Raw genomic sequence first — 24,430 nt, 5'->3', positions numbered from 1 at the left:
GAGGGTGGTTCTACAGTGACCATTTAGGTCATAATTTTAGATTTTGCTCAACAGTGGTCATTGTAACTAAAACATCTGTAACTTCTATCCATCCATTTTTTTTGGAAACACTTCCTGCTAGTTCACCTTGGAGCAGCTGGCTGCAGTTCTGCTTGCAGCTAAACTTCATGCTTTTTCATGAATCAAGTATGTCTATAGACTTGTTTCAGCTGGCAGAAACATGCTGTATGACACTGGCCTGGAGTTCTTGCTCATGTATCTCTTTCAGATGCTGCCAGGCAGGTGGGAAGGACAAATGACAATGAAAAGTTGCAGTCCAGGTAGAAGGCAAATGTATCCCAAGTTGTGTAAATGCCATTATCGTGAACATCTTGTTTATGTACTTAAAATTCACCACAGTGTCACTGAGTCACTGAGTGACAGCTGAACATGCTGAAAAGGGACTTGAGCAGTGGCTGTGGTGAGACGCTCTGGCAAGGCACCGAAATGCAGGTACTGCTGAGGGCTCCCGATTCCCTGGCTGGACCTGGCATGATGAACTCAGCAATGAAGATCAAGCGAGTATACGGGTATGTGCATTTAGAGACTTCCATCTCCAAAATTAAAAACAAATGTACCTCTTTGCTTTCAAAAGGTCGGCTGTATATGTCAGTTAAGAAAAAGATGCAGTGTTTTGAAGAGCTTGGGTTTTGTTGTACTTACCTGTTTGTATGTTAGGATGGATGTGTAGTTGTCAGCTGTGTTGCAGGAAGAGATGTCTTCTCATAAATCAATTCCTTGCAAGCAAACCAAAATACTTGTTCTGTTACTTGAGTAAGAAGGGAAAGTAGGCAAGCTTTAGTCCTTGGAAGCAATCCAGTAGGGGGCCACTTAAGCCTGATGGATTTTTGAGAATTTCTGAATTAAACCTTATTTTAAAAGCAGTAGTTTAGTTCTTCAGCTCAGCCAGCCCTGGTTACTAGAAATGAGCACCTGTGTAATACATGGAAATGGGGGTGGGTGGGAAGCAGTAGATGCTGAATTCATAGCTCAGAGGTTCATTTGTTTTGGAATGCAGAACGTGAGGACACCAAGCTCTGCTGCTGGAATTCTTGTATGGAGGGAAGGGCCAGCGCTGGCTGACTCCCAGTGTTTAAAAGGCAGAGGGACACCTGAGCTCCAGCTCGGTCGCACAGCTGTGTTGTCTGGCAATTACAGTGTTCAAGGTTTGCACCATTGTTTAAATTTAATGTTGTTAACCTGATAGTGGTATTTCTTTCCTTGTGCCTTGTAACTTTGTGGAATACAGTACAGGAGAGGGTTACTTGGCTCATGGAAATTGGCCAAGTTGTGAAGCAGCACCGACACTTTTTCAGGCTTAGCCACTCGTTCCTGTTGCAGCTGTTTGGAGCAGTTAAATCGCCTTGTTGCTGTGCAGGTGCTTGGTTTACAGTTTCATAAGTAGGGATGCAAAGAACACGTGCTAACAGCTGCCCAATTTCCATCCACAGCACAACTCACACTGTGTGCAGTAAGAACTGTTGTTCCATGTCCATCCTACTCTTTCTTTTTTTTATTTTTTTTTTATTTTTTTTTCTGAAGAAACAGCTAAACTTCAGCCTTATATATCGCTTCTATTCCAACCATGTTAATGAAGGGGCCAGGGCTATGTTCATAAAGGGAAAGAACATTAATTTCCACATACAAAGAAGAGCTTGTCCACAACTGAAGACTTGTTCTTGTCTGTGCAGTCACCATTCCTTTGCCGGCGTCTTAGCAATTTCCCATTTAGCCATGGATGACTACCCTTTGTCATGTTTTCTGTGACTAAATCGCACTCTTACCTCCCTAGCTCCTAGCATCAGCTCTGCCTTACATGCTTACATTACTGTCACAGCAGCTCTGCATAGCAGGGTCCCACGGGGCACAGCCTGGGGCTCTGGCCATGCCAGCCCCTGCCCCTGGCTCCAGCCCGGTGGCTGCAGCATCCACAGCCCCCTCCCCACCAGCTGGGGCATGTCCCCACTTCTGTCAGCCTGACTCGGACGGGCATCGGGCAAATGCTTGGGATCCTGTGCTCTGACAGCGCTGAGCTTAAGGAAATAACAGCCAAGCACAAAGCCACACGGTGCTAGAACAAAAAATGTTTTTTTTTTAAGAAACAAAAAGGTGGGGGGTGAAGTAGGGTTCCTTGGCCTGACATGCCCCACAAGCTACTGGAGGGTGCGCTCTGGTTTGGCTTTTTGCAGGACAAGCCAGTGTTAGGAATGTTCCTTCGACTAGTGCAGTGCTGTCACTTCAGTGAGTCACCTCGAGCTGTTCCTGCCACAGACCAGCCGCCAGGACAAGCACCTGAATAATGTGGGGGTATCGTTAGCATAAGCTTAACCTTTCCTTAAGGGCAGGGGCGGATCCCAGCTTTTCTCTCTCACTCTAACAGCTTAAGCTGAACATGGGTAATTCTGAACACTTAACTGATAAGAGTGTTCGGTCTTCTTTTTTCCCCCCCAGTCATTTTTCTGATGAACAATTTTTGTAAATAAGAACAAGGAAAAGCTAAAAACCAAGTAATACGCTGTATCTATCTAGCACATTTGGCAAACCGCTAGCTTATGTAACTAAATACAGATGCACACACGAACGAAGCCTAATAAACAATTTACATGTTTATTTGAAAAATGTTAACAGTACAAATCAGCATGGGCAGAGCAGGCCTACTTAGCAATTGTAAGCCAGTACTTCTGTAGAATTGTTTCTTGAGACTTCACATAGCACTGCTGTCACCGATACAAAAAGCACATTGTTTACAAGTGCTAATGATTTTTATGAGTGGAAGGGGCCATAAAAATGTAAAGTGCTTGAAATATAAATCTGCTGTTTAAATTTTTGTTTTGGATATATAACACGTCAAATTGAGTAGCGCAAACGTTTGGTAGTGATATTTTCCTCGCAAGGCACGCTCAACCCTAGGAGACCTGAAACCAGGATGGGCAGCTTTGTTTAGGCTTGCAGGCACAGCTGATGTTTGCGATGCTCCTTCATCCTGTTCTAAGAATGCTATCTGGAGGCTTCAGGGCACCCTGAATTTCATCATCTCGCTGTTTAGGACAGCTGACCTGGTTTATCTACAGGCGCGAAGGCAGCCGGCTTCCTGTCCGAGGTGTGGAAAAGTGACTTCACAGAAGTTAAAACCGATGGTAGCCCTCAGGGTGGAAAGCTGTTTTATTCTGAAGCTTCTGAAAAGGCTGTGTGTTTATGAAGAGGCACAGGGAAATTAGCTTCGGGCCTCGGCCTGAGTGTCCCTGTTACCAATTAATCAAGTGACTTATTTTTCTTAGTAGGAAACAAACAAGGTATTAAGATCAAGTGCCAAATTTCAGGTCAACTAAAAATTTGTTTTTAAAAAAAACCCAGTAATGCCAAAATAAACACAGTATTAAGTACATGCTTTCTTGTCCAAATTATTTTTCCTGTCTGGAAGATCTGAAGGCAAGCTGATGGTAATCACAGGTACAGAGCTGACTTGATCCAGGAGAACGATGCCTCTGAAAGGTAAGTTTGCCTGGCATTAGAGAACAATATACAAAACAATTCAGTGTTCTAAAAATTAGATTTATTCTGCCACTTCCCAAACTTTAATTCAATGAATCAAGTAAGTATTACCTTCCCAATACCTCTTTTATGAAGCTAGAATGAAAACTTGATGGAAAACTGGTTCCAAAATGTACTGGTTCTGGTTTCAGAGGAGTCTTGTCACCCAGCTTCTACATCTGAAGTACCAGCAGGTACCAGCAATGTAGGTTCTATATGCCCAGTTTTATAGCAGCCTAAAGCTGTCTGCGGTCAGGAGCTACTTTGTCAGGCTCTGGCATTTAATTCTCTAAGACTAGCTAAAGCCTCTGGTTTTGTCAGTACTGCAGAACAGCATTGAAGACTTGGGACAAAGCCCTGACTTGCATCTGCAACTGTATTGTTCACCAAATAAGACCTTCTACTCATTCTTACTGGTTTACAATCACAAATGAAACCTTTATGACTTTACAGGACCAGTTTATACAGATAGCAAGAAAATGACTGTGTAGTTCTGGGCAGGGGGTGGTGGTGTTTTGATTTGGGGTTTTTTTTGTAGGGGGAGGGCGTCAGACCATCCTTACAATTTCTTGAAATACTCCAACAAGCTGTGCTCTTCAATTGGAAGAGAAATTACAGCAGGCTGCTTCCTCTGCTCTGTACTGATCTCTGCCGTGGACAGACCTTCAGACACTTTGAGAACAGTTTACGGGGATTAGAATTTTTTTTCATAGTTCTACTTTGTGCAAAGTTTTACATGTAGCAGTGCTAAGCTACTTACTGCTGTCAGGGGCACAAAGTGTTTCTTTGCTTTTTTCTGTTCTAACAAGTTACAAGAAGCACTCTGATCTGACAGCATGCTTTGTGAAACGTTGGGGGAAGCAAGGGCTCTTCTGTCACTGCAGTTTCCAACCTTCCTGATCTCCAACCCTCTGTCCTTCTAGCTCTGTCAGAAGGACTAAGGCCACTCGTGTTCCTGGGTGGATACATAAATTAACTGCACTCAGGGCCATTCAGAAGCGCAGCCAGTCAGCTGCATTTGAAGGCATCAGCTGTGCTTGTGAGGGATGAAGCATGCTACACGGTCAGGCGCTTCTCCTGAAAGAAGATACAGTTCTCAGTGTCAGGTCTTCCAGAACTGACTTGGGTGGCTTTAAAATGTACGCACTTGCCTATTCCAGCACTGATTTCTTAGTCACAGTTACTAATTCATCTTTCCAGCCCTTGTTTTGAGAGCTTGCTTCTCTGAAAAATATTACTGTAGCTGGTAACACACCGAGTGACGAAAGCCATCTGCAGTCAATCAACTTTATTTATGACCTTTTGCCACCGATGCTAGTACCAATTGCCATGGCTTGTAACACAGCTAGCTCCTCTTTGGAGAATTCCTGTACCAATTTGCAAAGCCAAACTTGAGGTCTTTCATAGCTACTGTAACAACTCCAGCACAGTAGGAGTACGAAAAGGTCGAGAGTTGTTTAGCTCTAGCTTCTACCCTCCTCTCTCGGGGCTATGTTAATGGTGCCTCACAATGTAGTCCTTAGAAGACTTGATAAAAATCTGGCAGCATGACAGCCAAGCTAAAGACATCTTCAATTAAAGATCTTCCCACATTCCTCTGAAATGCCTATGTGTCAAAAGGTCACTTGGAGAGGAAAGTTACCGGCAGCCTTTTCACTGAATTGTTGCCACCATCTTCCTACAGAACAGGGCTCCTTCTTGAGAGATTTTACTTAATGTTTTGCATTCATCAGAGAAAACAAAATATACTTACTTGTTTTCATAGGAAGGGAAAATCACCTTTAAGACTTTGAGAATAAGAGCAGCTCCAACGACTCCAACTACAATGACTTCCATCAAACTAAAGAAGATAGGTAAAGATCGAAACCAGAATCTGCACAACCCTTTTCTCAAGTCTTCCACCCACTGGCACATCACCTACAACCAAACAGGTAAAAACAAGAAGACAGGTTGCAAAAGTGCAAGTGAAGGTTTTGTACCTACCAGTGAATCACATCACATGGTGACATACTGAAATTTATGTATGCTTAAACGTGCATAAAAGCAGAATGGAATTGACTGGTGACTCAGAGCTCTTTCTCCTATGAAGTTTGCAGCAGCTGAAGGTTTAGTTCTCTGCACATCCTAGCAGAGTTCCCTGAAAGGAAAGGCCATTTGGAAAATAAAGGACACTTGAACAGAGCAGGGGAAGGGTGAGTTATTTGGCCTAGGCATAGAGAAGCTATTATACCACAGCAGTGTATGGCAGGGAAAGGGTTACTGACAGCCCAGGAGAGGGCTTACACCTTCTATAGCCTGTCTGTAACTTTCAGCCTACTACTTTGGCTATCCTGTCTCCACAGCAGGTTATGAAGTATTCCTTTCAGCCACGGAGGTGGCCACCAAGCCCATCCTCAACTAATCTGGAACTGAAACTTCTCAAGCCGTTACTGGGTTTCCTACAGTGGGCGAGACCAACCTCCCAGAGGGGTAAGCACTCAAGCAGAGTCAGAAAAAACAGGTGTAATTTAAAGCTAAACAATATTTGAAATTGTTATACATGCTTAGCTTCATACAATGTAAATATCACAATTCACCGTCATATCTGTAAGCTCGGAGCATTACAGGATTTACAAACCCATTTGATTCCTACTGGATTTAAAAAAACCCAAAACACAATTTCTCACTAAGGGTAATTCAGTATTGATTTTGTGTGGGGGTGGGTTGGTTTTTTTTGTTTTCTGGGTTTTTTTAAAGTTTCCTACAGTATGTCTGTAGAAGTCTGTTCTTCTTAGTGGTTGGCTGTGGGGATTTCTTAGACTTACGTGGAGATCAGTTACTGTTGGATACCTCACACAGCAGAGAGCCCTGGTCTTTAAAAATATAAAGCAGCAAAACAGTGCTCTACAAGTCAGTACTAGGTTAAGTAGGAATGGCAACTCTCTCTTCCAGAAATGAGTTATTGCATACTATGTTGCTTTTTCTCAAATTAAAAATAAAGGTCCAAAGACAAAGGTGTAGGAACGTTACATAAGTTCTTACCATCTTTAAATGGATGTTGTGTTTGGTGTCTACAGGAGGAAAACCCGCTATCTGAATCATAACAATGCTGGGTTGGTTTATTTGTTTTGTTCTGTAAATATCCACAAAGGAGGAAAACATAGTATTTGTATGCATTTCTGTATGGGGAAGAAAGTTTACACTCTCAAACTGTAATACTGAGTAACACAGCTCTATCTGCAGCATGTTACTACAAGTTTTTATTCTTGGAAATGTCACCAAGCTGTATGCATTTCACCTCTGGGGAAATGGGGAAAAAACCACAGAGGGAGGGGAAAAAATGCTGCTTCTCCTTTATAGACCAGTCTTTAAAGTTTTATACTAATAACTGAAACAAACAAACAAAACTACCTTGTAAGAAGATGGAGGTTCCACCCTAAGAGGTGTCTCTGGTAACTTGCCAGGTAATGTCTCTTCATCTACTGTAGTTTCTACTTGCCGGATGAGGTACTGACTGGTAGTTTGCAGCGGATCTTGAATATCTGAAGAAGAAAAGCTAGACTTAGAGGGGGGCTTGCTTTTTATTTGACTCACTATTCAGGAAAACAAAGACATCAATTTTTCCTTTGTCTCCTAATTGTGTATCCTGCTTAGGCTGGGCTTGGCTTTGTCATTGCAGTTATTATCAGGGTTTCGGCTGAGGACATTTCGGTTAAAAGGTAGATCCAGCACTGGTGGCAGAGTTGTATCATTGCTGAAAAGCAGTGGTTAAATTTGGTTAATTGGTTCAATTTTTCTTTTCCCTACTTAGTCTGATCAGCCCTGGAGAATAGGACTGTTGTCGTACCAGGTTAATGGTTGGACTTTAAAGGTCTTTTCCAACCTAAATGATTCTCTGCTGCATTTCTATGCTTATGGTACAGTTCTCACACGTTCACAGCAAGAACACAGAAGGCTGACTTTTTTTTTTTTTTTTTGACTGGCGTAGTTAACTTGGTAAGAAGCAGCAGCAGTGTTTAATTACTTTTTTTTAAAAGTTAATTAATTACAAAGCTAAACAGCCTTTAGCTGTGCCCTTAGCTGTACATTTCAGCTCTCACCAGATTAAATACTGATGAACTAGGTCAAAATATTCATGTCCTATGAAATCCTTGAGAGTTTTACATTAAGCAAAACTGAAATAAGATTAAGGCATCAAATAACCTCGCTTGCTTTTAAGTTATTCAAGTTTAATAACATAAAACTATTCTCTGGTTTGGAAGTGCCCCAGACAGGTATTTCCTCTCCAGTTTTCTCTTTCATTCTCAGGAAAAAGGGGGAGTTTTAGAGAAACTTCCATCATAGCACTGGGAGAGAAATTTATTCCTGTGAGATGTCTGGGCTGCAGATTGACAAGTACCAAGTGCTTCAAAGGGAACAGATTTGAAAACAAACAAAATACCTAGAATGTAGAAGAGTTGAATTTAGGTGTGGGTTTTTTAAAAAATAAACAAACAAAAACAAAGAACAAAAAACAAACCACATAAAGCAAAACACTTCCCTGTTAATGAAGAAACAGTTTCATTATGTAAGACACAGGAATAATGATGTTCTTTTGCACATCAACTACAGATAAAAAGTATTATGTAACAACTAAAAGAAATACCTTTTCCAGAGAGGTTGGGAAGTGTAAATAACACGTCGTTGTCCCTTGGGATGGAATACAGCATGCTCTCTTTCAAAGGGACAGTGTAGTTTGAATGTCTAAGTACTCTCAGGTCCTTTACTAAAATATCTATTTCTGTTACTTCTTCCTGCTGAACCTACAAGAGATGCAAACTTGTTGACATTACTGAGTTTAAAGCAAGAGTGAAGTAGGCTGGCAGAGAAAACCAGTCTTAGCACAGAAACTCCAAGCCATTAAGATGTAGACACAGGGATGTTATAACATGAATTTACAAGGTTTTACACACCACGCTTCCATAGACTATGGAACACATTAGACAATGTGCTGAACAGACTGGGTCTCTCTTTCTCCCTGCAAAAGCATGGGGGTCACTCCGTGGGGTTTTAACCATGCCTTAGATAGCTCATTACGATGTTCTTTCAGGGAGGCATTTTAAGGCATGGAAAACTCAAGTACATAGTGAAAGAGCACTTGCAAACTTTGAAAACGTTGCTGAGGCAAGACTGACACTTCTGCTTTTGCAGTAATGTTGCTTTTTTTGAACAACCAACATAACAGTTTTCTTCCTTCTCTTCCAGTGATGCACTGGAGCCATTTCACTTAATCACTGCAAGTATCGCTTATATATAACGCATCCGGCATAACTGCTACTAACATCAATAACTGCATTGCGAGGCCGAGAACTGACCGAAATCCAGAGTGTTTGTGAGCATAATTCTAGCTGCTACAGAGAAATATAAGTAACAAAAGAGGAATGAAGCATATGATAGTTTGACTCATGCTTTCAGAACGTGGACTCATTTTGCTTCAAACGTGCAGAACAATGTGATGAAACAGATAATTGCTACTGTCAGCTGATAATTAATGAGAAAGATGGAAAGCTTTTGACTTAAAGGAACAATTAAGGAAACAGCATTAGCTTTCTGGTTATTCTTACCTAGTCCCTATGAAAATGTGAGATACACTGTGATGTCTCAGTTTGAGATGTGAAATACACCACCACTACTGTATAACAACTGAATCAAACCCGGATATATTAGCCTCCTAACAGTGGGATAAACACCTCGTTGGAAAAGCTTCAAAACTCTCAGTGGCATTTTTCATTAACAGAATAAAATTTTTACATGATGCAGGTCCCTGTGAAAAATCCTACACGCTAAGCATGCAATTAATTAAGGATCAATGGTATTAACATAATTCCCCTTTAAAAGAAAACCAAAAAAAAGGCAGTGGAACATAAGCCAGCTTCAAAAGAGGTTGGCCACATGTAAAATGCAGATGTACTGAAACAAAAATATGACACTTCTGCTGGCTTCAGCAGCTGTATCTTCTCTCCAGAACCTCTCTGGTTGGAAAAATAACTATACGTTATAGGTGATTTGAGAACTCAGTTCTGCGCGTTTCAGTCTCAGCGAGAATTGTAAGCACTCACATTCACTGGTATTTGTGCAGATACAGTTAGTTTTCTGTTCATCAAAATCCATGTTCATTATCAAGATTTTTATTCAAATGAATTAAATTATCTTACATGCAAAATATTCTATGGCTAAGTTCTCAGGGTTTGAGGGCTTTCACAACAAGCCCACCAACCATAAGAATTTGCCTCTGCAAGTTCCCCATGCTACATGCTTGAAACGCTTTGTTAGTTTGGAATAAACAGTGAGGAAAACCTCAGGACTCAGAATAAGCCCATGCCCCTTTTATTTATTTTGTACATTCTTTTGTAAACAAAGTATTGCTGTGAGTCTGACTTTGGTTGCAAAAGTGCATGTGTTGAAAGAGCATGTGACAGAGTTAATGATATTCTCACAAGCTTAAGGGGAAGTCATCCAACACTTCATTATTAAAATACAAATAGAAGCATTAAAACTTGAAGTCTCCTCATGAAACACCCCTGCTACTATACAGGCAACTTAGGTTGGTATTATCTCCCTCAGTACTGTGCTGGCTAGCATTAGATTATATACTTCGTGCTCTAACCACCAGCCAGACACATGTAAACCTTTTAATCCTTGGTAACTATTTGCCTCTTCTAAAATAAAAACAAGCAGAACACCGAGAAGTTTTTTTACCTGTTTTCCATCAATTTCTGTGATTTCTTCCTGAATGACAATCAGCTGCAAATCAGAACTGGATGCCAAAGGCCACTCGTGAACCATGATGCGAACACTGACAGTTCCCAGGCGCTGCTGATCTGGTAAGTTATTCAAATTTCCATTCTCCACTGTTAAGACACATTGTCACAGTTTTTGAAGAGAAACCACCCCAGCCAGAAAGCAGTATACAACCATGGGGCAAACACTTGCAACTCTGACATAGATGCCTTCGCACATGCAGCATCTGAATGGAAAAGTCATTACAGCTACAAAGGACCCCAGCATCAAACCACAGATGCCTGAAATATGTACTATGCTGATGTCCTTAACACTTCCAGTAACCACTGCTACAAGCAGTAGCAATCTGGGCAGCACGTAAAACAGATGCGATGATTTTTTACCAGTATATCACCAAATCAAGCTTGGAGGAGGTCTCATGAGACAACAGAGCAGACAACAGCAGTGCTGTACAACCCCCAGCCTGAGACAGCTTTCAAACAATGTCGTGTCCCTGCCTTTGAAGTTTGCATTTAAGCAGTCTTTGGCTTTGCTGTTGCTGTGTTGTTACTTTAGTTGTCCAAAGGAGTTCATAAGAGCAATGCCACAGCCCAGCCAGCCACCTGTGTAAACATTTTCATTTGCACAACATTCCCCTTCCTCTCAATACAGAAACAAATACATTTTTTCCACACACACTGCACATACTACTCAAGGCGAGAGTCGGTTCCCTCCTACCCACCCACCCCTGCCCCATTTTCATGTGTGACCAGTGACACCTCAAACTCCCTCCCTACCCAAAAGCTTTCAGCTATTTCAATGACTTAATATTCCACAAGCACGCAGAGAACTGCTTTTCTACCCTTGCTGTTTCTGCATAGACGTAGTATCCTCCTCCCAACTACTGGCCTCTGCTCCAGGTGAGGGCATGCCAGAACTGAAGTGCTGCAGGAGCAGGAGACCAGAGGTGACAGGTCTCTCTGGCACGCAGACAGCAAGGTACGTGAACTGGGACTGAACTGGCCCATCCCTAAGCCACCAGGGCTGTGTGCCACCTGCAGCTGAGCCTAAAAGGTGGGAAGGCTGGACTGGTGCCCTTCAGTTACACAGGAACAACGCAGTGGGCTCGTTACTTTTATGCTATGATCCCTTTCCTCACACAGCTATTTTGTTTATATTAAATATAGACAAATACTCTGGCATCATTTAGCCACATCTTAAATTGCAAAAATAAGTGGCAGAAGGAACGAGGTTAGAGAGAGAGACAAAGGTTCCCTAAAGAAGTGGGCCAGAGCAATAACGTAGTTGCTGAATGTTTTCCAACCTAGCAGCAGCAAGCATACGTTGAAGGACCAAAGCTTCAAAGATGCCATGTAGCTGCAGCTCCCTGTGGTCCCAACCTTTCGTGTGTCAGACCGCTCAATACCCACTGCATTCAACAGGAATGAAAGATATGCTTCCAAAATTGACAGTTGTGGGGATTACAGGTGCCAAGCGTGCCCCGAGAAGCGTCGGACCACCACCATTCACGAGACTTGGTCTCTACTCTTACATTCAAGAGCATGAATATTTAGCTCGTTTGGTTTTTGCATACATACAGGAGTATTTCCCCCCTCTGTTAAAGGCTAACAAGTATCTCTATATTCCTTTAGCGTTTAACAAACATCTGAATCTACTGTCAAGGATTTAGTAAGTAAATAGTATAACCATTACTTCACAGATAAACAGAGAGGTACTGTGCTGAGGACTCAGACCCAAACACTAAGACAGAGAGTTCCAGGCTCCTAGCACCCAGGTCAAGTAAGTATTTTTCTCACTGTTTCAGATTCATGTTCATAATAGTTGTCACTGCAAGCTATACAACTATGATTTGGGAAATTAATAGGAACTAGAGTGCTCAGTATCCCTCAGCATGAGTCAATAAAATCAGATGCATTTTTCTGGAGTCAATTACCTTGCAGGCAAAAGACATTTTGCTGTGTTTTTCTGCCCTAGGATATTAAAAATAGAAGCAATAGGACCACAACTATCCCAGAAAAACAGAAATGAATTACTGCTCTCCCTCTCCAGAAAAGGAATAGTGTCAAATTAATAATTGATCATGTTTGGGAAGGAAGGGTTCAAGAAACAAGGTCATGGCTCAGAGAAGCAATTTAGAAAAAGCATGAGTACTCTCTAAGTAAATATCTGATTGTAAGGACAGGATGACCTCAGAAAACAAGCTAGAGACCAATTGCACCTGATCCATCAAGAAATCATTCTGAATACAACAGAACCTTAAAGCAAATGAGCATAATGGCCCTTTTAAAATTAATTATACAGTATGCTCTGTGTATCTCAAAAAATCACGGTACTATATGGTCTTTCACAAAAGGTATAGCATTGAATCAGTGGAAAAAATAGCAGTTTCAAATGATTCAAAGTCATTAACCGCTGCAGGACACTAGCAAAACTGCAGTATTTGTGCTATAATATCTTATACAGCAGAAACTCGTTTGTCCAGTAGACACAGAAATGAGATAATTAAAAGATCTTCCTAACAGTAATTCATACTTTTGTAATTTAATCTCCTTTTGGAAACATGCCAACCAACCTAGGGACAAAGCCATTAGCAGGGTGGAGTTGCATCCTTCTGTTTACATTGTCTAGCTTGTAGTGCAAAACATTCTTTTGAAAAGATAGGCAGGGTCTGGATTTCAGATTAGACCATTTTCATGTAAGCATGTGAATGTGGCTTGAGAACAAGGTAGTAAGATTTTTTTCCCATCCATTTTAGTAGCAAAATTACTCTACCTTGGGAGATGATTTGCATCTACAATGCTCAGGTTCGCAGAGTATGAGAACATGTAGTCATTGTAAGCTTTGGTTACTGGATAACAGGGAAGCCAAATAACCAAAGGGGAGTGGAGGGGGAGGAGGGAGAGAGAGAGAGAGAGAGAATACTCACATATGACTGTTTGACATGTTATGTGGGCAACCCCGCTTTTCATAGGAAAATCATTTAGATATACCTGTCCATTAACATAGGTGATATTAAAAACAACCTGAAAGAAAGACAAACAGAGTGAGTTGTGTGGTTTCTGGCCCTACGCTACAATTCTGTTCTGAGGAACACACTTGGTACTGACTGATGTCAGACAAAACAATGTATTTGCTTCCACATGCAGACTTCGTTTCACTGCATATTAATTCACTGAATACATAGAAAAACTGGACAAACCTGTCCTTTGTGAAATTCTCCATTGGTTTTCAACATCATAACATTGACTCTGATCGTTTCCTGGAAAACAACAGTGAGAAGAGATGTTAAGTTTCTAAGGAAACACATAAGTCACTGCGGGCCACAGGCAACTTCCATTCACTGTCCTGACAGAACGGCCACACACAGTCCCCAGAGCACGCTCCCAGGCTTTCTATCCAGCAGACAGAAGAAAGAGGAATATGCTTACTTGTTTCATGTAAGGGTTGGGTTGGGTTTTTTCGCCTCTTTTTAATAAAGAGGGCTGATGAGAAAGAATGACAGCTGCATCCCCTTATGTACAGTGTTTTTTGAAAGATCATAATCAAGCTAAATTTTCAGGAGAACTTGTTTTACATTGATATAATGGAAAAGAAGTCTCTCATATTGGCTAAAAAATAATAGACAATACAAGGTAAAAATCAGAATCTCTGCAAATGGTTTTTAAGCACTCCACTTAGTCTTCAAGATGAAGTATAATTTAATATGTGTTAGCCTATGCTAAAGAACACTCAGTTTTGTCAGTATCAGCACCAATCCTGTTTCTTTTCTTTGGTTTATCATTCCCAAATTATGCCACCAGGGATACCTCCAAACTCAGAGCTAATGGGGATTTGCTTCTTTCTTTCTAACGCCAATTGCTGTGATTTATCGACTCACTCATTCTGTCCCCTCATTTCCCCCCTGTAATTTCAGGGGCTATTTTCCAGATGGGACCTTAAATCTCCCAGTCCTGCCCCTGACAAAACCTACATAGAAAAGCCGTCTCTCTTGGACATAGCCAGAAGTAACGATTACTACACTGCCTTCCTGAGCCACGTCTTCAAAAATAATGTTAAGCTCCCTGTTTGCCTTTGGGAAGCCTTAAATGATTCTAATCATGTTTCATTTACCTCTGGAAAACCTCTCCATACCATCAGCACCTTTTTTAACTTTGTGTTTGAGTCATGGTTTCAAAACTAACAGCTGAAAAGTCACGTCTCAATAAAAAGTTGAACTTGTTCAGAACTTGAAATAAAATAAAAATTTAGATACATAAAAAGGTTTTTCATTTGGGATTTTTATAAAACACTAAATTTTCAGCCAGGAAAGACTTTAAATATACAGTACCTAGGATAATACAGTCTCAATTCACGAACAGAGAGCTTCTCAAGTCTGGCTATAATGTAAACAAACAAACAAAAAAAATTCCTCAAAACAACAGGTGTTAATTGGTATACACAGGTAGCCAGAACGGCCAAAAACTGGAAAACAACATCCAAATCTGATTCAGCAGAAATCTGGCATCACAGGAAGCATGTTTTAAAACCTAACACAGATAATCTTTTGGTTGGAAATGATTCGTCATTGACGCTTTAGATGCATTTGTCAAACCAGTAAGAAAACTCTCTGGCCACTGAGACCGAAGAGAAATCTCTTTCTTGATACCCCTAGCTATTAAAAGTAAATTAAAATTATCAACTTGCTTAGAGAACTGGGAGTCTGTAACTGAAAATATAAACCAGATTAATAAATATAATCATAGGATGTAATCTATTGTTATCCTGCAGTTCCCTCAAACTACTTATTTTCTGCACATCTTTTAAGAATTCTGTATATTAAAAATTTAAAAAAAATCATCGAACTTACAGCTCTAGCATTCAGAGCTGTACGTCTTTTACACCCTCAGACTGCTTAACAGATTACCAAGACCTTGTCATTACTTCCTAGGTTTTTTTGTTTTCTGGGAATTCAAAGGGCATGAAAGGATTTTCCAGGCAGTTTTAGTAATCTGTTGGGTTTTAAGCCTCAAATGAGATCTGAGTCCTTTTACACAGAAAGTATTCCGCAATCTTTTTCAACATCTGCAAAGCGACTCACTGAGATTACAAGAAGGAGGAAATAACTGATGGCCTGTAATTGCTGAAAAAAAAGGAAAATCCTTTCTATTCATTTTTTTTTAATTTAAATGCTTTATTTGAAAATGAATGGCATGGGGCAAGATAGATATGCTCAACAATTGAGCATTAAATGTACAAAATGAGCTATAGAAATCATATATATATTTATTATTAATTTTCTCCAAAACAGCAATCAATTCTGTTGACGTAGTATCCACAGGCACTAACATGAATTCTAGTACATACTGAAAAATTGCACTTGAAGAGCACATTACATGTTTAAGAAATTAAAATATTTCAGCGGATCACTTCCATGCTGTCAAAGTTACAAGTAATAGATCGCAGCATGCAGACAAGTCAGACAGCTTAACTGCTTGCTGCCTCTGCCACTAAAAGAAGAGTGTAGATCTCTGCAGCACATCATCTTTCCCTGTCCTTTATGCAAAGTCAGTGAGACAATTTACCTCATTAAACTGGCAGGAAAACTTTCCCTTTTTTTTTTTTTGCCAAGTTATTCTTTTGTCAGTTGAACAAGAAAGAGCCAGACAAGCACAAGAGATGCAAGAACCCAGCCGGGAGGAGGGAGCTAGTCTGCTTGTTCTGATGGCCACAGGCTGCTGGGTTGGCTCTGCCTGCCTGTCCTTGCAGCAGCATCTTAGGAGAAGCCTGTCCTCACCATCATCTCAAGAGATGGCGGTGCATCTCCTGAACAGGTTCATAAAGCTACTTAATAACAGAGCAATGATTAATAATTACTACTCCACTATAGCAGCTACACCATGACCCTTGCAATTTTGTGTTCACAAGCAATGGAGAACTCATATTTTTGCCATTTCCGTGACCAGTCTGTTCACATCCAGATCCAAGAAATTCTAGTGATAACTTCCCATATTCTGTACGTCCATTCTCCTGAGTAGTCATATGTTCCTGTTTTGCCCCTTCACTGAGCAGTCTCACCAGACTTGATGCCAGTCTTGCCAAGAAACATTACAAATAGATCTCAACTTTTGGTGCTAAAAAATAATCAGCTTTCAATTGTTCTTGCTCCAAACATTCCTAAACTGATACAGAAACCAAGGACCAGAGGAAGACCAATTCTTCCAGACTCAAAATCAACTATACTGATGTCATTCCCAACAGACTGCTTAAAGCTCTCCAGTGATGTCCAAAAATCTCACACTCTCCTCAACTATTTACTCTACTACTTGGCTACCTTGAACATTAAGTTTTCCTAAGGTCTAACCTGAAGCATCTTTGCTGCAATTTATGAACAGGTCATTCGTTACTCTTCTTAACACCTTCCCATGGAAAATAACAGGCCTCCAGCTCAGTCTTCCTGATTTTATGCTAATGTTCTCAGCTCACCCAATCCTTCCTCGGAGGTTAGCTCCTCACTGCTGTCTTCCCATGACTTCCCACCGCTCTTTCCTGCAGCACCGCACCCAAAACTCAATGGGTTCCTGCTGTGGCCAATCTTCTTGACCCTACACACTCCATACCATAATCTATGTGAGAGAAAGAACCACAAGGTGCATGCTGGGCAGGAGGGCTGGGGGAAAGAGGAAGGGACGACTACAAGCAGCTCACAGGAGAGCAGCAAAGCGCTGTCCCAGCTGACCTGCTTTCACCCACAGCAGCGGATGGGGGAGGCACAGCATTCCCCCAGCTGCCAACACAACCTCAGCTGGTATCCCCTTGATATTGGCTCACAAATAAGTGCTCAAGAGCCATACGTTATTTATGCTTGCTATACAGGGAGGGAAATGGACCTGGCAATCCAACAGCTCTTGTACCATGCTTTCATGATGAAATGCCTGGCCTGACAAGCCACACTTGCTAGAAAGTGCTCCGGTGATAACTTCAATACCCATCTTCCCAGTCCTAGGGCTGAAGTCTCACAGACTTCTGAAACATCCTTTAATTTCAATGGAGAAAATACTTTTTTATGTTACCATAATAAAACTCACTGTTTGGGGAGGGGTGGTGTTTTATAGAAATGTCTTGTTTCTGTGTACTGCACTACTAACAAAAGTAAATAACCCCACATCACTTACTTTGTGTATCAAAAGCATACTAAGCCAATCCTGTAGTCACAAAGTCATTGAGAGCACGACATGTTCCTCTGCAGTAATCCACAATATTGCACTCCTGAGTTCTGGAGAAGCCTGAACTATGAGTGTAAAACTTGTTTGTATAACTTAGAATAACAATATCATGGCAATTCACATAAATTTCAGACAGTCCTGTAATTTTAAAAGGTCCTGAATTCACTGGAATATTTCAGAAAGCTGCGTTTTGAGAGTCAGAACCAAAGGACAGCCCCAAGAAGCAATTCAGGTCCCTAGGAATCAGGCTGTGCTTTCAGCTTACCATCGACACCCACTCCACCATTCACAGCACCTCACCCCTTCCTCTGCAGGGGAATGCCTTCACACAATGTGCTCCAATCTGCACTAAAAATGGCCCTATCATTCTTAATGCTGTTATAGGATGTAGATGTCTCTCCTGAGTTTTCAGAGCATTTCTCATCACTGCTTTAGTGCTCCAGCAGTGATTTTTACAGTGGTAACAGCACTTCTACGACAAACGCATGTAATTCTGTTCTAGGACAGCTGGGCAACAGGAGCTGGCAACATACATGACAGTGAACTAGTGAATTTTGCAAACTTGAAGCATTAGAGATCAGCAGATAGTGATCATTTTCTAATTCTTTCTCTTTCACCATGTGCTGCAACAGAACCCAGGAGTGTCAAGTGGGGCAATATAATCCAAGTAGCAGCAGAAATGCAATATGGGGAAAAGATGGCAGCAAAGAATATAAAGCATATGGCATAAGTTGAAAGGGAATATTCATCAATTCTTAACGACTCTCCATACAGATGCCACACAAATTGACAGAGAACGTTTCACCTAATCTTATAGCCTTTTACGAAAGATGCTGCACAAGACAAAGCTGTTGGGTCTAATCGCGCATGAACTTCAAACAGATCTGATTACAGAATCACGGGAAAACTTCCACAGGCAGTGGATACCTGATGGGATGCACTGTACGCTTTCTCCCAGTGCAGAGTAACTGTGCAGTCCTACACAACTGCATTAGTCACACAAACCTGATCTAGATTCAGGCACTAGCGACCAGCCCACTCAAAGCACAGCTGTTCTCTATTGAGGCTCTCCGAACAAGGCTCTTTCTGCACCAGAAGGCCTGTGGGAAGCAGAGCAGGCAGCACTAGGAACAGATGGCATAGTGCCTTGCAAGATGGCCAGCTTGACAGAGACTTGAAAGACAGACAATCCCCTCACAGCAGTTATGCAGACACTATTGGGATATCCTGTCTGCGACAGGAAAATACAAAGTCCAGCTAAGGCTGCCAAACAGATAAGAAATAGACAAAACTAAGAACCTATTTCTAAATTTGAAAATAGATTATGGGAAAAAGAGTGTTCAAACAGACAAACAAAACTACCATCCAAACTCATGCCATTTGAATCCTGGCACCCGCATGGACAACTGGCTCCAAATAGTGTAACTGTGTATTTGCAATCCAGGGCTCTGTGATCTGTGCTGCTCGTCATTTTTTCATCAGGCTCAAAACAGAGCTATGTTGTAGGATTAGTCTTAACTGCAGTCAGGCATAACTGAGTTAAGAAATAATCATGGTACAAGTTTGACATGACAAGTTTGCATGATGATAATTAGTCCCTCACATTTTTCGAAATTTTAGTACAAAATCTTCTCCAATGAGGTCTGGTACTATTCAACTCCATGATAATAATTTAGCATAAGATAATGAAATCAAGTCTTTGAAAGTAACTGAAGCTGAACTATCTTTGTTAATATAAAAATCTAACATGATGCTTTTGCTTTGCTTTTCTAAACAAGCACACTTACGTTCTTCCTTGCTCAACGATGATTCTTAGTATAATATTGGTTATCCCTTCCTTTGCCCTACATATGTTGCTAGAATTAATCACGTTTGCTTTCTCCCTATTAAATCAACTCTAATTATGAATACTTAGTCTCACATCACCAGGACATGGTTGCATCATACTGCTTTAATTTAATCAAATATGCACGGAAAGATGATGTCAGATCTTCTAGGCATAAAGTTCAGAACATGTGCCAGGCTGTTAATCGAGAAACTGTCATAAAGCAACTAAAGAAACATTTTAGCATGTCACTATCGGCAAGGACAAGTCCTTCTTTGCTTAAAATACATTACACACACTGCATACATACTCAAATGGTTGATGCAGTGAAGATTACTTTCTTCTGTCGTGAAATCATCCATCCACAAAGAGGTTTCTTACAGCCAACAAATAATCTGAAAACTGTTTTTCAGGCAACTAAACTAAAAGAAAGAAAAGTCCGGTAGGCAAGTATGCCATTTAGAAAGAACACTGCTAAACCTAAATTATCAAGATGCAAATAGAGTAAGCAAACAACATAGCATTAGTATTCATCCCACTGTGCTTTTAGCCAGTTCCTATCAGCACATTAAAAAAATACTCTAACACACAAAACCTAATTCCTGACCTTGTACCAGAAAAAACACATTAATGTGAAGGTCAGTTATCTTATTGCATCATTCCCTGCCTTTGTTTTTTCTTAAAGAAAAAACCAACTTTGTCTAATATCAATCATTCTAAAATCAAAACACACATGCTAATGTTTAAAAAAAGTCCAGATTACAAAACAGCTGATTTAAGAAATGACAAGTATTGCACAACAACAGAGGCATTCACATTCCAGAGCTGAACAAAAGCGCTTCAGCCTTAAAAAATGTTATTCCAATGTTTCAGGTTTTTTCCTCAGTCCTTCCATTGTGGTTGATGTAACATCATGTCCATCAACTTGGAGGTAAACTTTAATACCACATACGAGAATTACAAAATGTGAAGCTATCAGTAGTATGCTGCTCACAGAACTGTAGAGGGCACAGCCGTGGTGTCCAGGCAAAGCCAAACTGAACATGTCGATGCTGCCTGCTCCCAAGCGTTCTGTAGTCCCAAGCCATTCTGAGGTAAGACCACAATTATTCTGCCCCCATTGTAAGCTTGTGGCTTCTGAAGCCAACGTGACAATGTGGCATTTCCACGCTGCCTATTCCTGCTGCCTAGGCACTTCCATTCCTACCAGGCCACCATAAACCAATCCACGCTCAAAACCCAGCAATTCTCCTACTCAAAACTTTCTCAACATGCATTGTTCCTTTTACATCAAAAATAATCCTGTATGTACAAAAAGAAACAGTACAGGAGGAAACACAAGGTTTTACATGTTTTCAAGTTTGAGATTTAAAAAGAAAAAATACTAAAGACATGTACGTTCTCTTTTTGACTCTTAAAAAGAGCTTTTCTGCATGTACTTACACCACTACACCAGCAAAAAGCTAAAAAAGTGTAAACTCTTCCAACTAGGAAAACCTGAGCTAACAGACCACCTAAGCAGTATGGCACAAATGAACAAACTCAGCCCCACCAACAGCACAGCTATGCCCGTAAAGCATTACACTCCTGCCACCAAGTCAAGCCCTATTCTGTTTCTGACCCCAACCTGGCTTCCACGGGACTGCTCTGGCACCCCTGCGCCATGCTCGCTCGCGCTTTCAGGTCCAAAGATAGCACGCACAGATGTGCCTCCGGATTTTGTACAATTGCCAGCTGTGACAAACAACTTTAATGCTATTAAGTTGAAGTATTGGTGTGAAAGCGTGACAGTTTCTGGGTAGAAGGTAAAGCAAGATTACAGGTTTATATTCCATCGCCACTTCACGTGTCTTTTAGCAAATTCAAGCTAGCGCTCCCTTTCTGAGAGGGACGAGCAAAGTACCCGAGGACCGAGATCTCTCTGCTCACTTTAGTGAGCCTGACTTCAAGCACTCATGCACTTTCATGGGCATCTGAAGATCTAGATCCCCATTTTGACATCAGCGCTTGGCAGATCTCTCTTCAAACGTTCATAGGAGCAGCAGAAACCAGGAAGTGAGCCCAGGAATCCTGCTCCGCAGCACAGGATATGCCAGCGCAGGGCCTCTGTCAGGCTTTCTTGGAAACATTTTATTAAAAAAAAAAAAAACAACAAACACACTGGAGGAAAAAAAGCTGTAATAAATTTACTCACATGCCAGCAACTTCACGTTGGCTAGGCCAGCGACTACATACCCGCCACGGCTCTTCCCACTTTGCAGTCTCACACTTTGGAGTTCACAATTGTAACAATTAGAGGATGTATTTAGTCATGATTCAAGTACAGACAAAAGAACCCCAAAGTTCTCTTCTGTAATTCCACAGGTCAAAGCTCACTGGTGCCACGGCACATCTTTTCATTCCCACTGAGAAGATCTTCTAGGGAATATCCAAAATATCCCTTCCACTTTTTAAAAAGCCACCAAATTTATTTGAAAACTAATCTTACCAGAACACAACACAGGTACTGGAACAGAAAAACAGATGGCACGATGCCCCGTAATACACCAACACATGAAAACCCTTTTCTTGGTTTCAGTACAAAAATCATGAGGAGCAAACGTGGACCTAATGCCCTGCACGCTCCTATAGCACTGAACCATCAAGATGTGCGTAGACAAGCATATAAAAAATACAACATAAATACATCTACATTGCATAGAAGTAGGTCTCTCCCCCCCCCTCAACCTGTCAGATATTTATTTCAGCATATCAAATCCTATAAACGAATCGTTACAGGGAGGGAGGCAACATTCCGTGCACGGTAACCGAGTTTGCGGCTGACGCATAATCATCATTTTGTCCTTCTGTAACGTTTCTGTACGGTCTGACCGCCGCGCACCGGAGCAGCAAGTCAACCGCCGCAAGCGGGGGTAACGCACCTTCGGCTGCCAAGCGCTACAGCCGCAAAAACACCGCCCGCCGCCCGGCTCGGCGCGGCTCGGCTCGGCACGGCGCGGCACACCGGTGCCAGCGGCTTCGCCCGCCCGCCCGCCCGCCCTCCCCCGCCGCCCCGCCGGTGCCGCTCGCCCGTCCCCGCCCGCCGCCCCCGCGGCCAGGAGGCGCCCGCGCCGCCGCCCCAGCCCGGCCGGGTCCGGCGCAGCGCTCGGCGGGGCAGCGGCAGCGGCAGAGCCGGGGACCGGCCCCAGCGCGCCCCGGCCCGAGCCCGTCGGTACCTGGCCCAGCTGCAGCGGCGCGGCCGGGCCCAGCAGCGCGGCGGCCAGCGACAGCAGCAGCGGCAGCAGCTCCCGCCGTCCCAGCGCCGCCTCCATCTTGCGACCCGGGAACGAAAACAAAGTGAAACATCAACAAGCGGCGGCGGCGGCAGGGGCGGGGCGGGGCCGGGAGGAAGCGGCGGAGGCGGTGGCAGGGGGCCGGGCCGGGCCGGGCCGTGCCGAGCCGGGCAGCCCCAGACGGTCTGCGCCGGGCCGCCTCCTCCCCGCCGCCCCGCCCCGGCACAACCCCGCGCAGCCGCCCGCCCGCCGGCTGTCCCCCGCAGGCTCGGGAATGACCCTTTTTCTGGGAGAGGGGCAGGTTTAGCCAGAACAACAGCTGAACCTGCGCCCCCCCGCCACCGGCCCCGCCGTCGCCGGGAGAGGCCGAATTCGGCCCTGCAGAGCCACGCGTGGGCACCTGCCTGCTCCTACAGATGCCCGTGACCGTTACTAGATGATTACAGCCTTTGCGTAATGAGAGAATTACCCATATAGCTAATGTTAATAATTACTGCTATTAATGAAATGGCCGCCGTGCGCCCGTCGGGCCGCCGTGCCTCCCCTCGCTGCCGTCGGGAGCAGCCGCCGCCCGCAAGGGCGGTGCGGCCGGGGCACGGCGGGCGGTGCTGAGCACCGCTCGGCAGGGAAGGTTTCTGGAAAGCAAAACCAGGCAGCGTACGGCAGAGGAGAGTAGAAGGAGTCATCAGAAAGGAAGAAAGCCCCAGGTAAATGCGAAGAGCTAGAGGTCGTCAACCTAGAGGTGAGAAAACGGAGAACTTCACGGCAGCAGTAAAAACCGTGGAAGCCTCAGGCAAAGAGAAAGGAAACAACCTGGGTCTCCGAAGTCCTCAGTGGATACAAAGACAAAAAAGTACTTTATTTACAACGCGAAAGATTGCTGTTACCTGTTCGCAAGAAATTTTCTAACGGTAGGGGTGGCAAACAGTTAATAGTTTCTCTAGGGAGGTTTTAATACAGCCCAGGCAATATATCAGCTGTCCCGTTGAAGCAGTCTGTAGCCTGACTTTATATTGTTCTATGACTCCCACTTGGTTGATAGTGAACGTAAATCAGAGAACCCACAGAAACTTTGTATTCTACATGCAGACTGCATTCATGAGATACTGATACAAACATCTTGCACAAGATACCAGGTGTTGGAAAACGAGGCCTAAGAGAGCTACACATTGTGAGGTGTATTTTGTACACATTACGTGAAAACCTCAAATATTTCATCCCTAAACACCTTTATTATCAGTAGTTAGTACTATTTTAGAGATTAGAAAAAATAAAGCTGATTAACTGCCTTCTCTGTAATCACACAAATCAGTAATGAAAGAAGCGATAACAACTCTGACATCTTGATTTCCACCACCTCTTTTTACCATCACCGAGTTTACCTAGTTTCTTTTAGACCTGTCCTTAAGATTTTAATTTTTTTTTTAAGTTTTGTAAACTGAAAGAAGTCTGTGAAGGGTCTGTTCACTGTGCAAGTCTCACATGGCAGAGGACTACGTGGTCAGTCAGCTCCCCAATGAGATGTTTTGCTGAATCTCGTAAGGGTAAGAGTCTTTGGGGATATGATGGCAGCTACAAGAATGCACCTCTTGTTGGCAGTTGCAGTCATTTGCATGTGCTGGTGGGAGGAAGTGTAAATTACTTAAATTCCTAACTATGAGTTGCACTCTGCATAAATGAGAGTGGGGCTTGCCTCCCGACAGTCCTTGATAAGCAAAAGCAAGCTGCAATACTGTGTTGTCTTGTGTATTAGATTCATGACTAAAATGTTCACAAAATGTACCAAAGGCATAATAATTAAT

At 42.5% G+C, this 24,430-nt stretch overlaps 1 protein-coding gene across 2 annotated transcripts; it reads right to left on the bottom strand.

Annotated features, from left to right (window-relative positions):
- Window positions 1-2,632: 2,632 nt before the first annotated feature.
- On the bottom strand, window positions 2,633-22,737 carry GINM1 (glycosylated integral membrane protein 1). Of its 2 annotated transcripts, XM_055713087.1 has the most exons (8): window positions 22,572-22,737; window positions 13,529-13,588; window positions 13,256-13,352; window positions 10,288-10,439; window positions 8,195-8,351; window positions 6,961-7,091; window positions 5,324-5,487; window positions 2,633-3,524 (listed from the first exon to the last, which is right to left on the bottom strand). In XM_055713087.1, exons 1-8 carry the CDS (start codon window positions 22,665-22,667, stop codon window positions 3,416-3,418), a joined length of 966 nt encoding a protein of 321 aa, XP_055569062.1. In that variant the 5' UTR covers window positions 22,668-22,737; the 3' UTR covers window positions 2,633-3,415. The 2 variants fall into 2 exon arrangements, with proteins under 2 accessions (XP_055569062.1, XP_055569063.1); XM_055713088.1 differs by lacking the exons at window positions 13,256-13,352; window positions 13,529-13,588 and having other exon boundaries at window positions 22,572-22,736.
- Between the last annotated feature and the right edge of the window lie 1,693 nt (window positions 22,738-24,430).

The sequence above is a fragment of the Falco cherrug genome, chromosome 6 (assembly GCF_023634085.1).
Source record: "Falco cherrug isolate bFalChe1 chromosome 6, bFalChe1.pri, whole genome shotgun sequence".
Classification (NCBI taxonomy): domain Eukaryota; kingdom Metazoa; phylum Chordata; class Aves; order Falconiformes; family Falconidae; genus Falco; species Falco cherrug.
The sequence above is the reverse complement of the archived record's forward strand: the minus strand, read 5'-3'. Positions and strand labels throughout refer to the sequence as shown.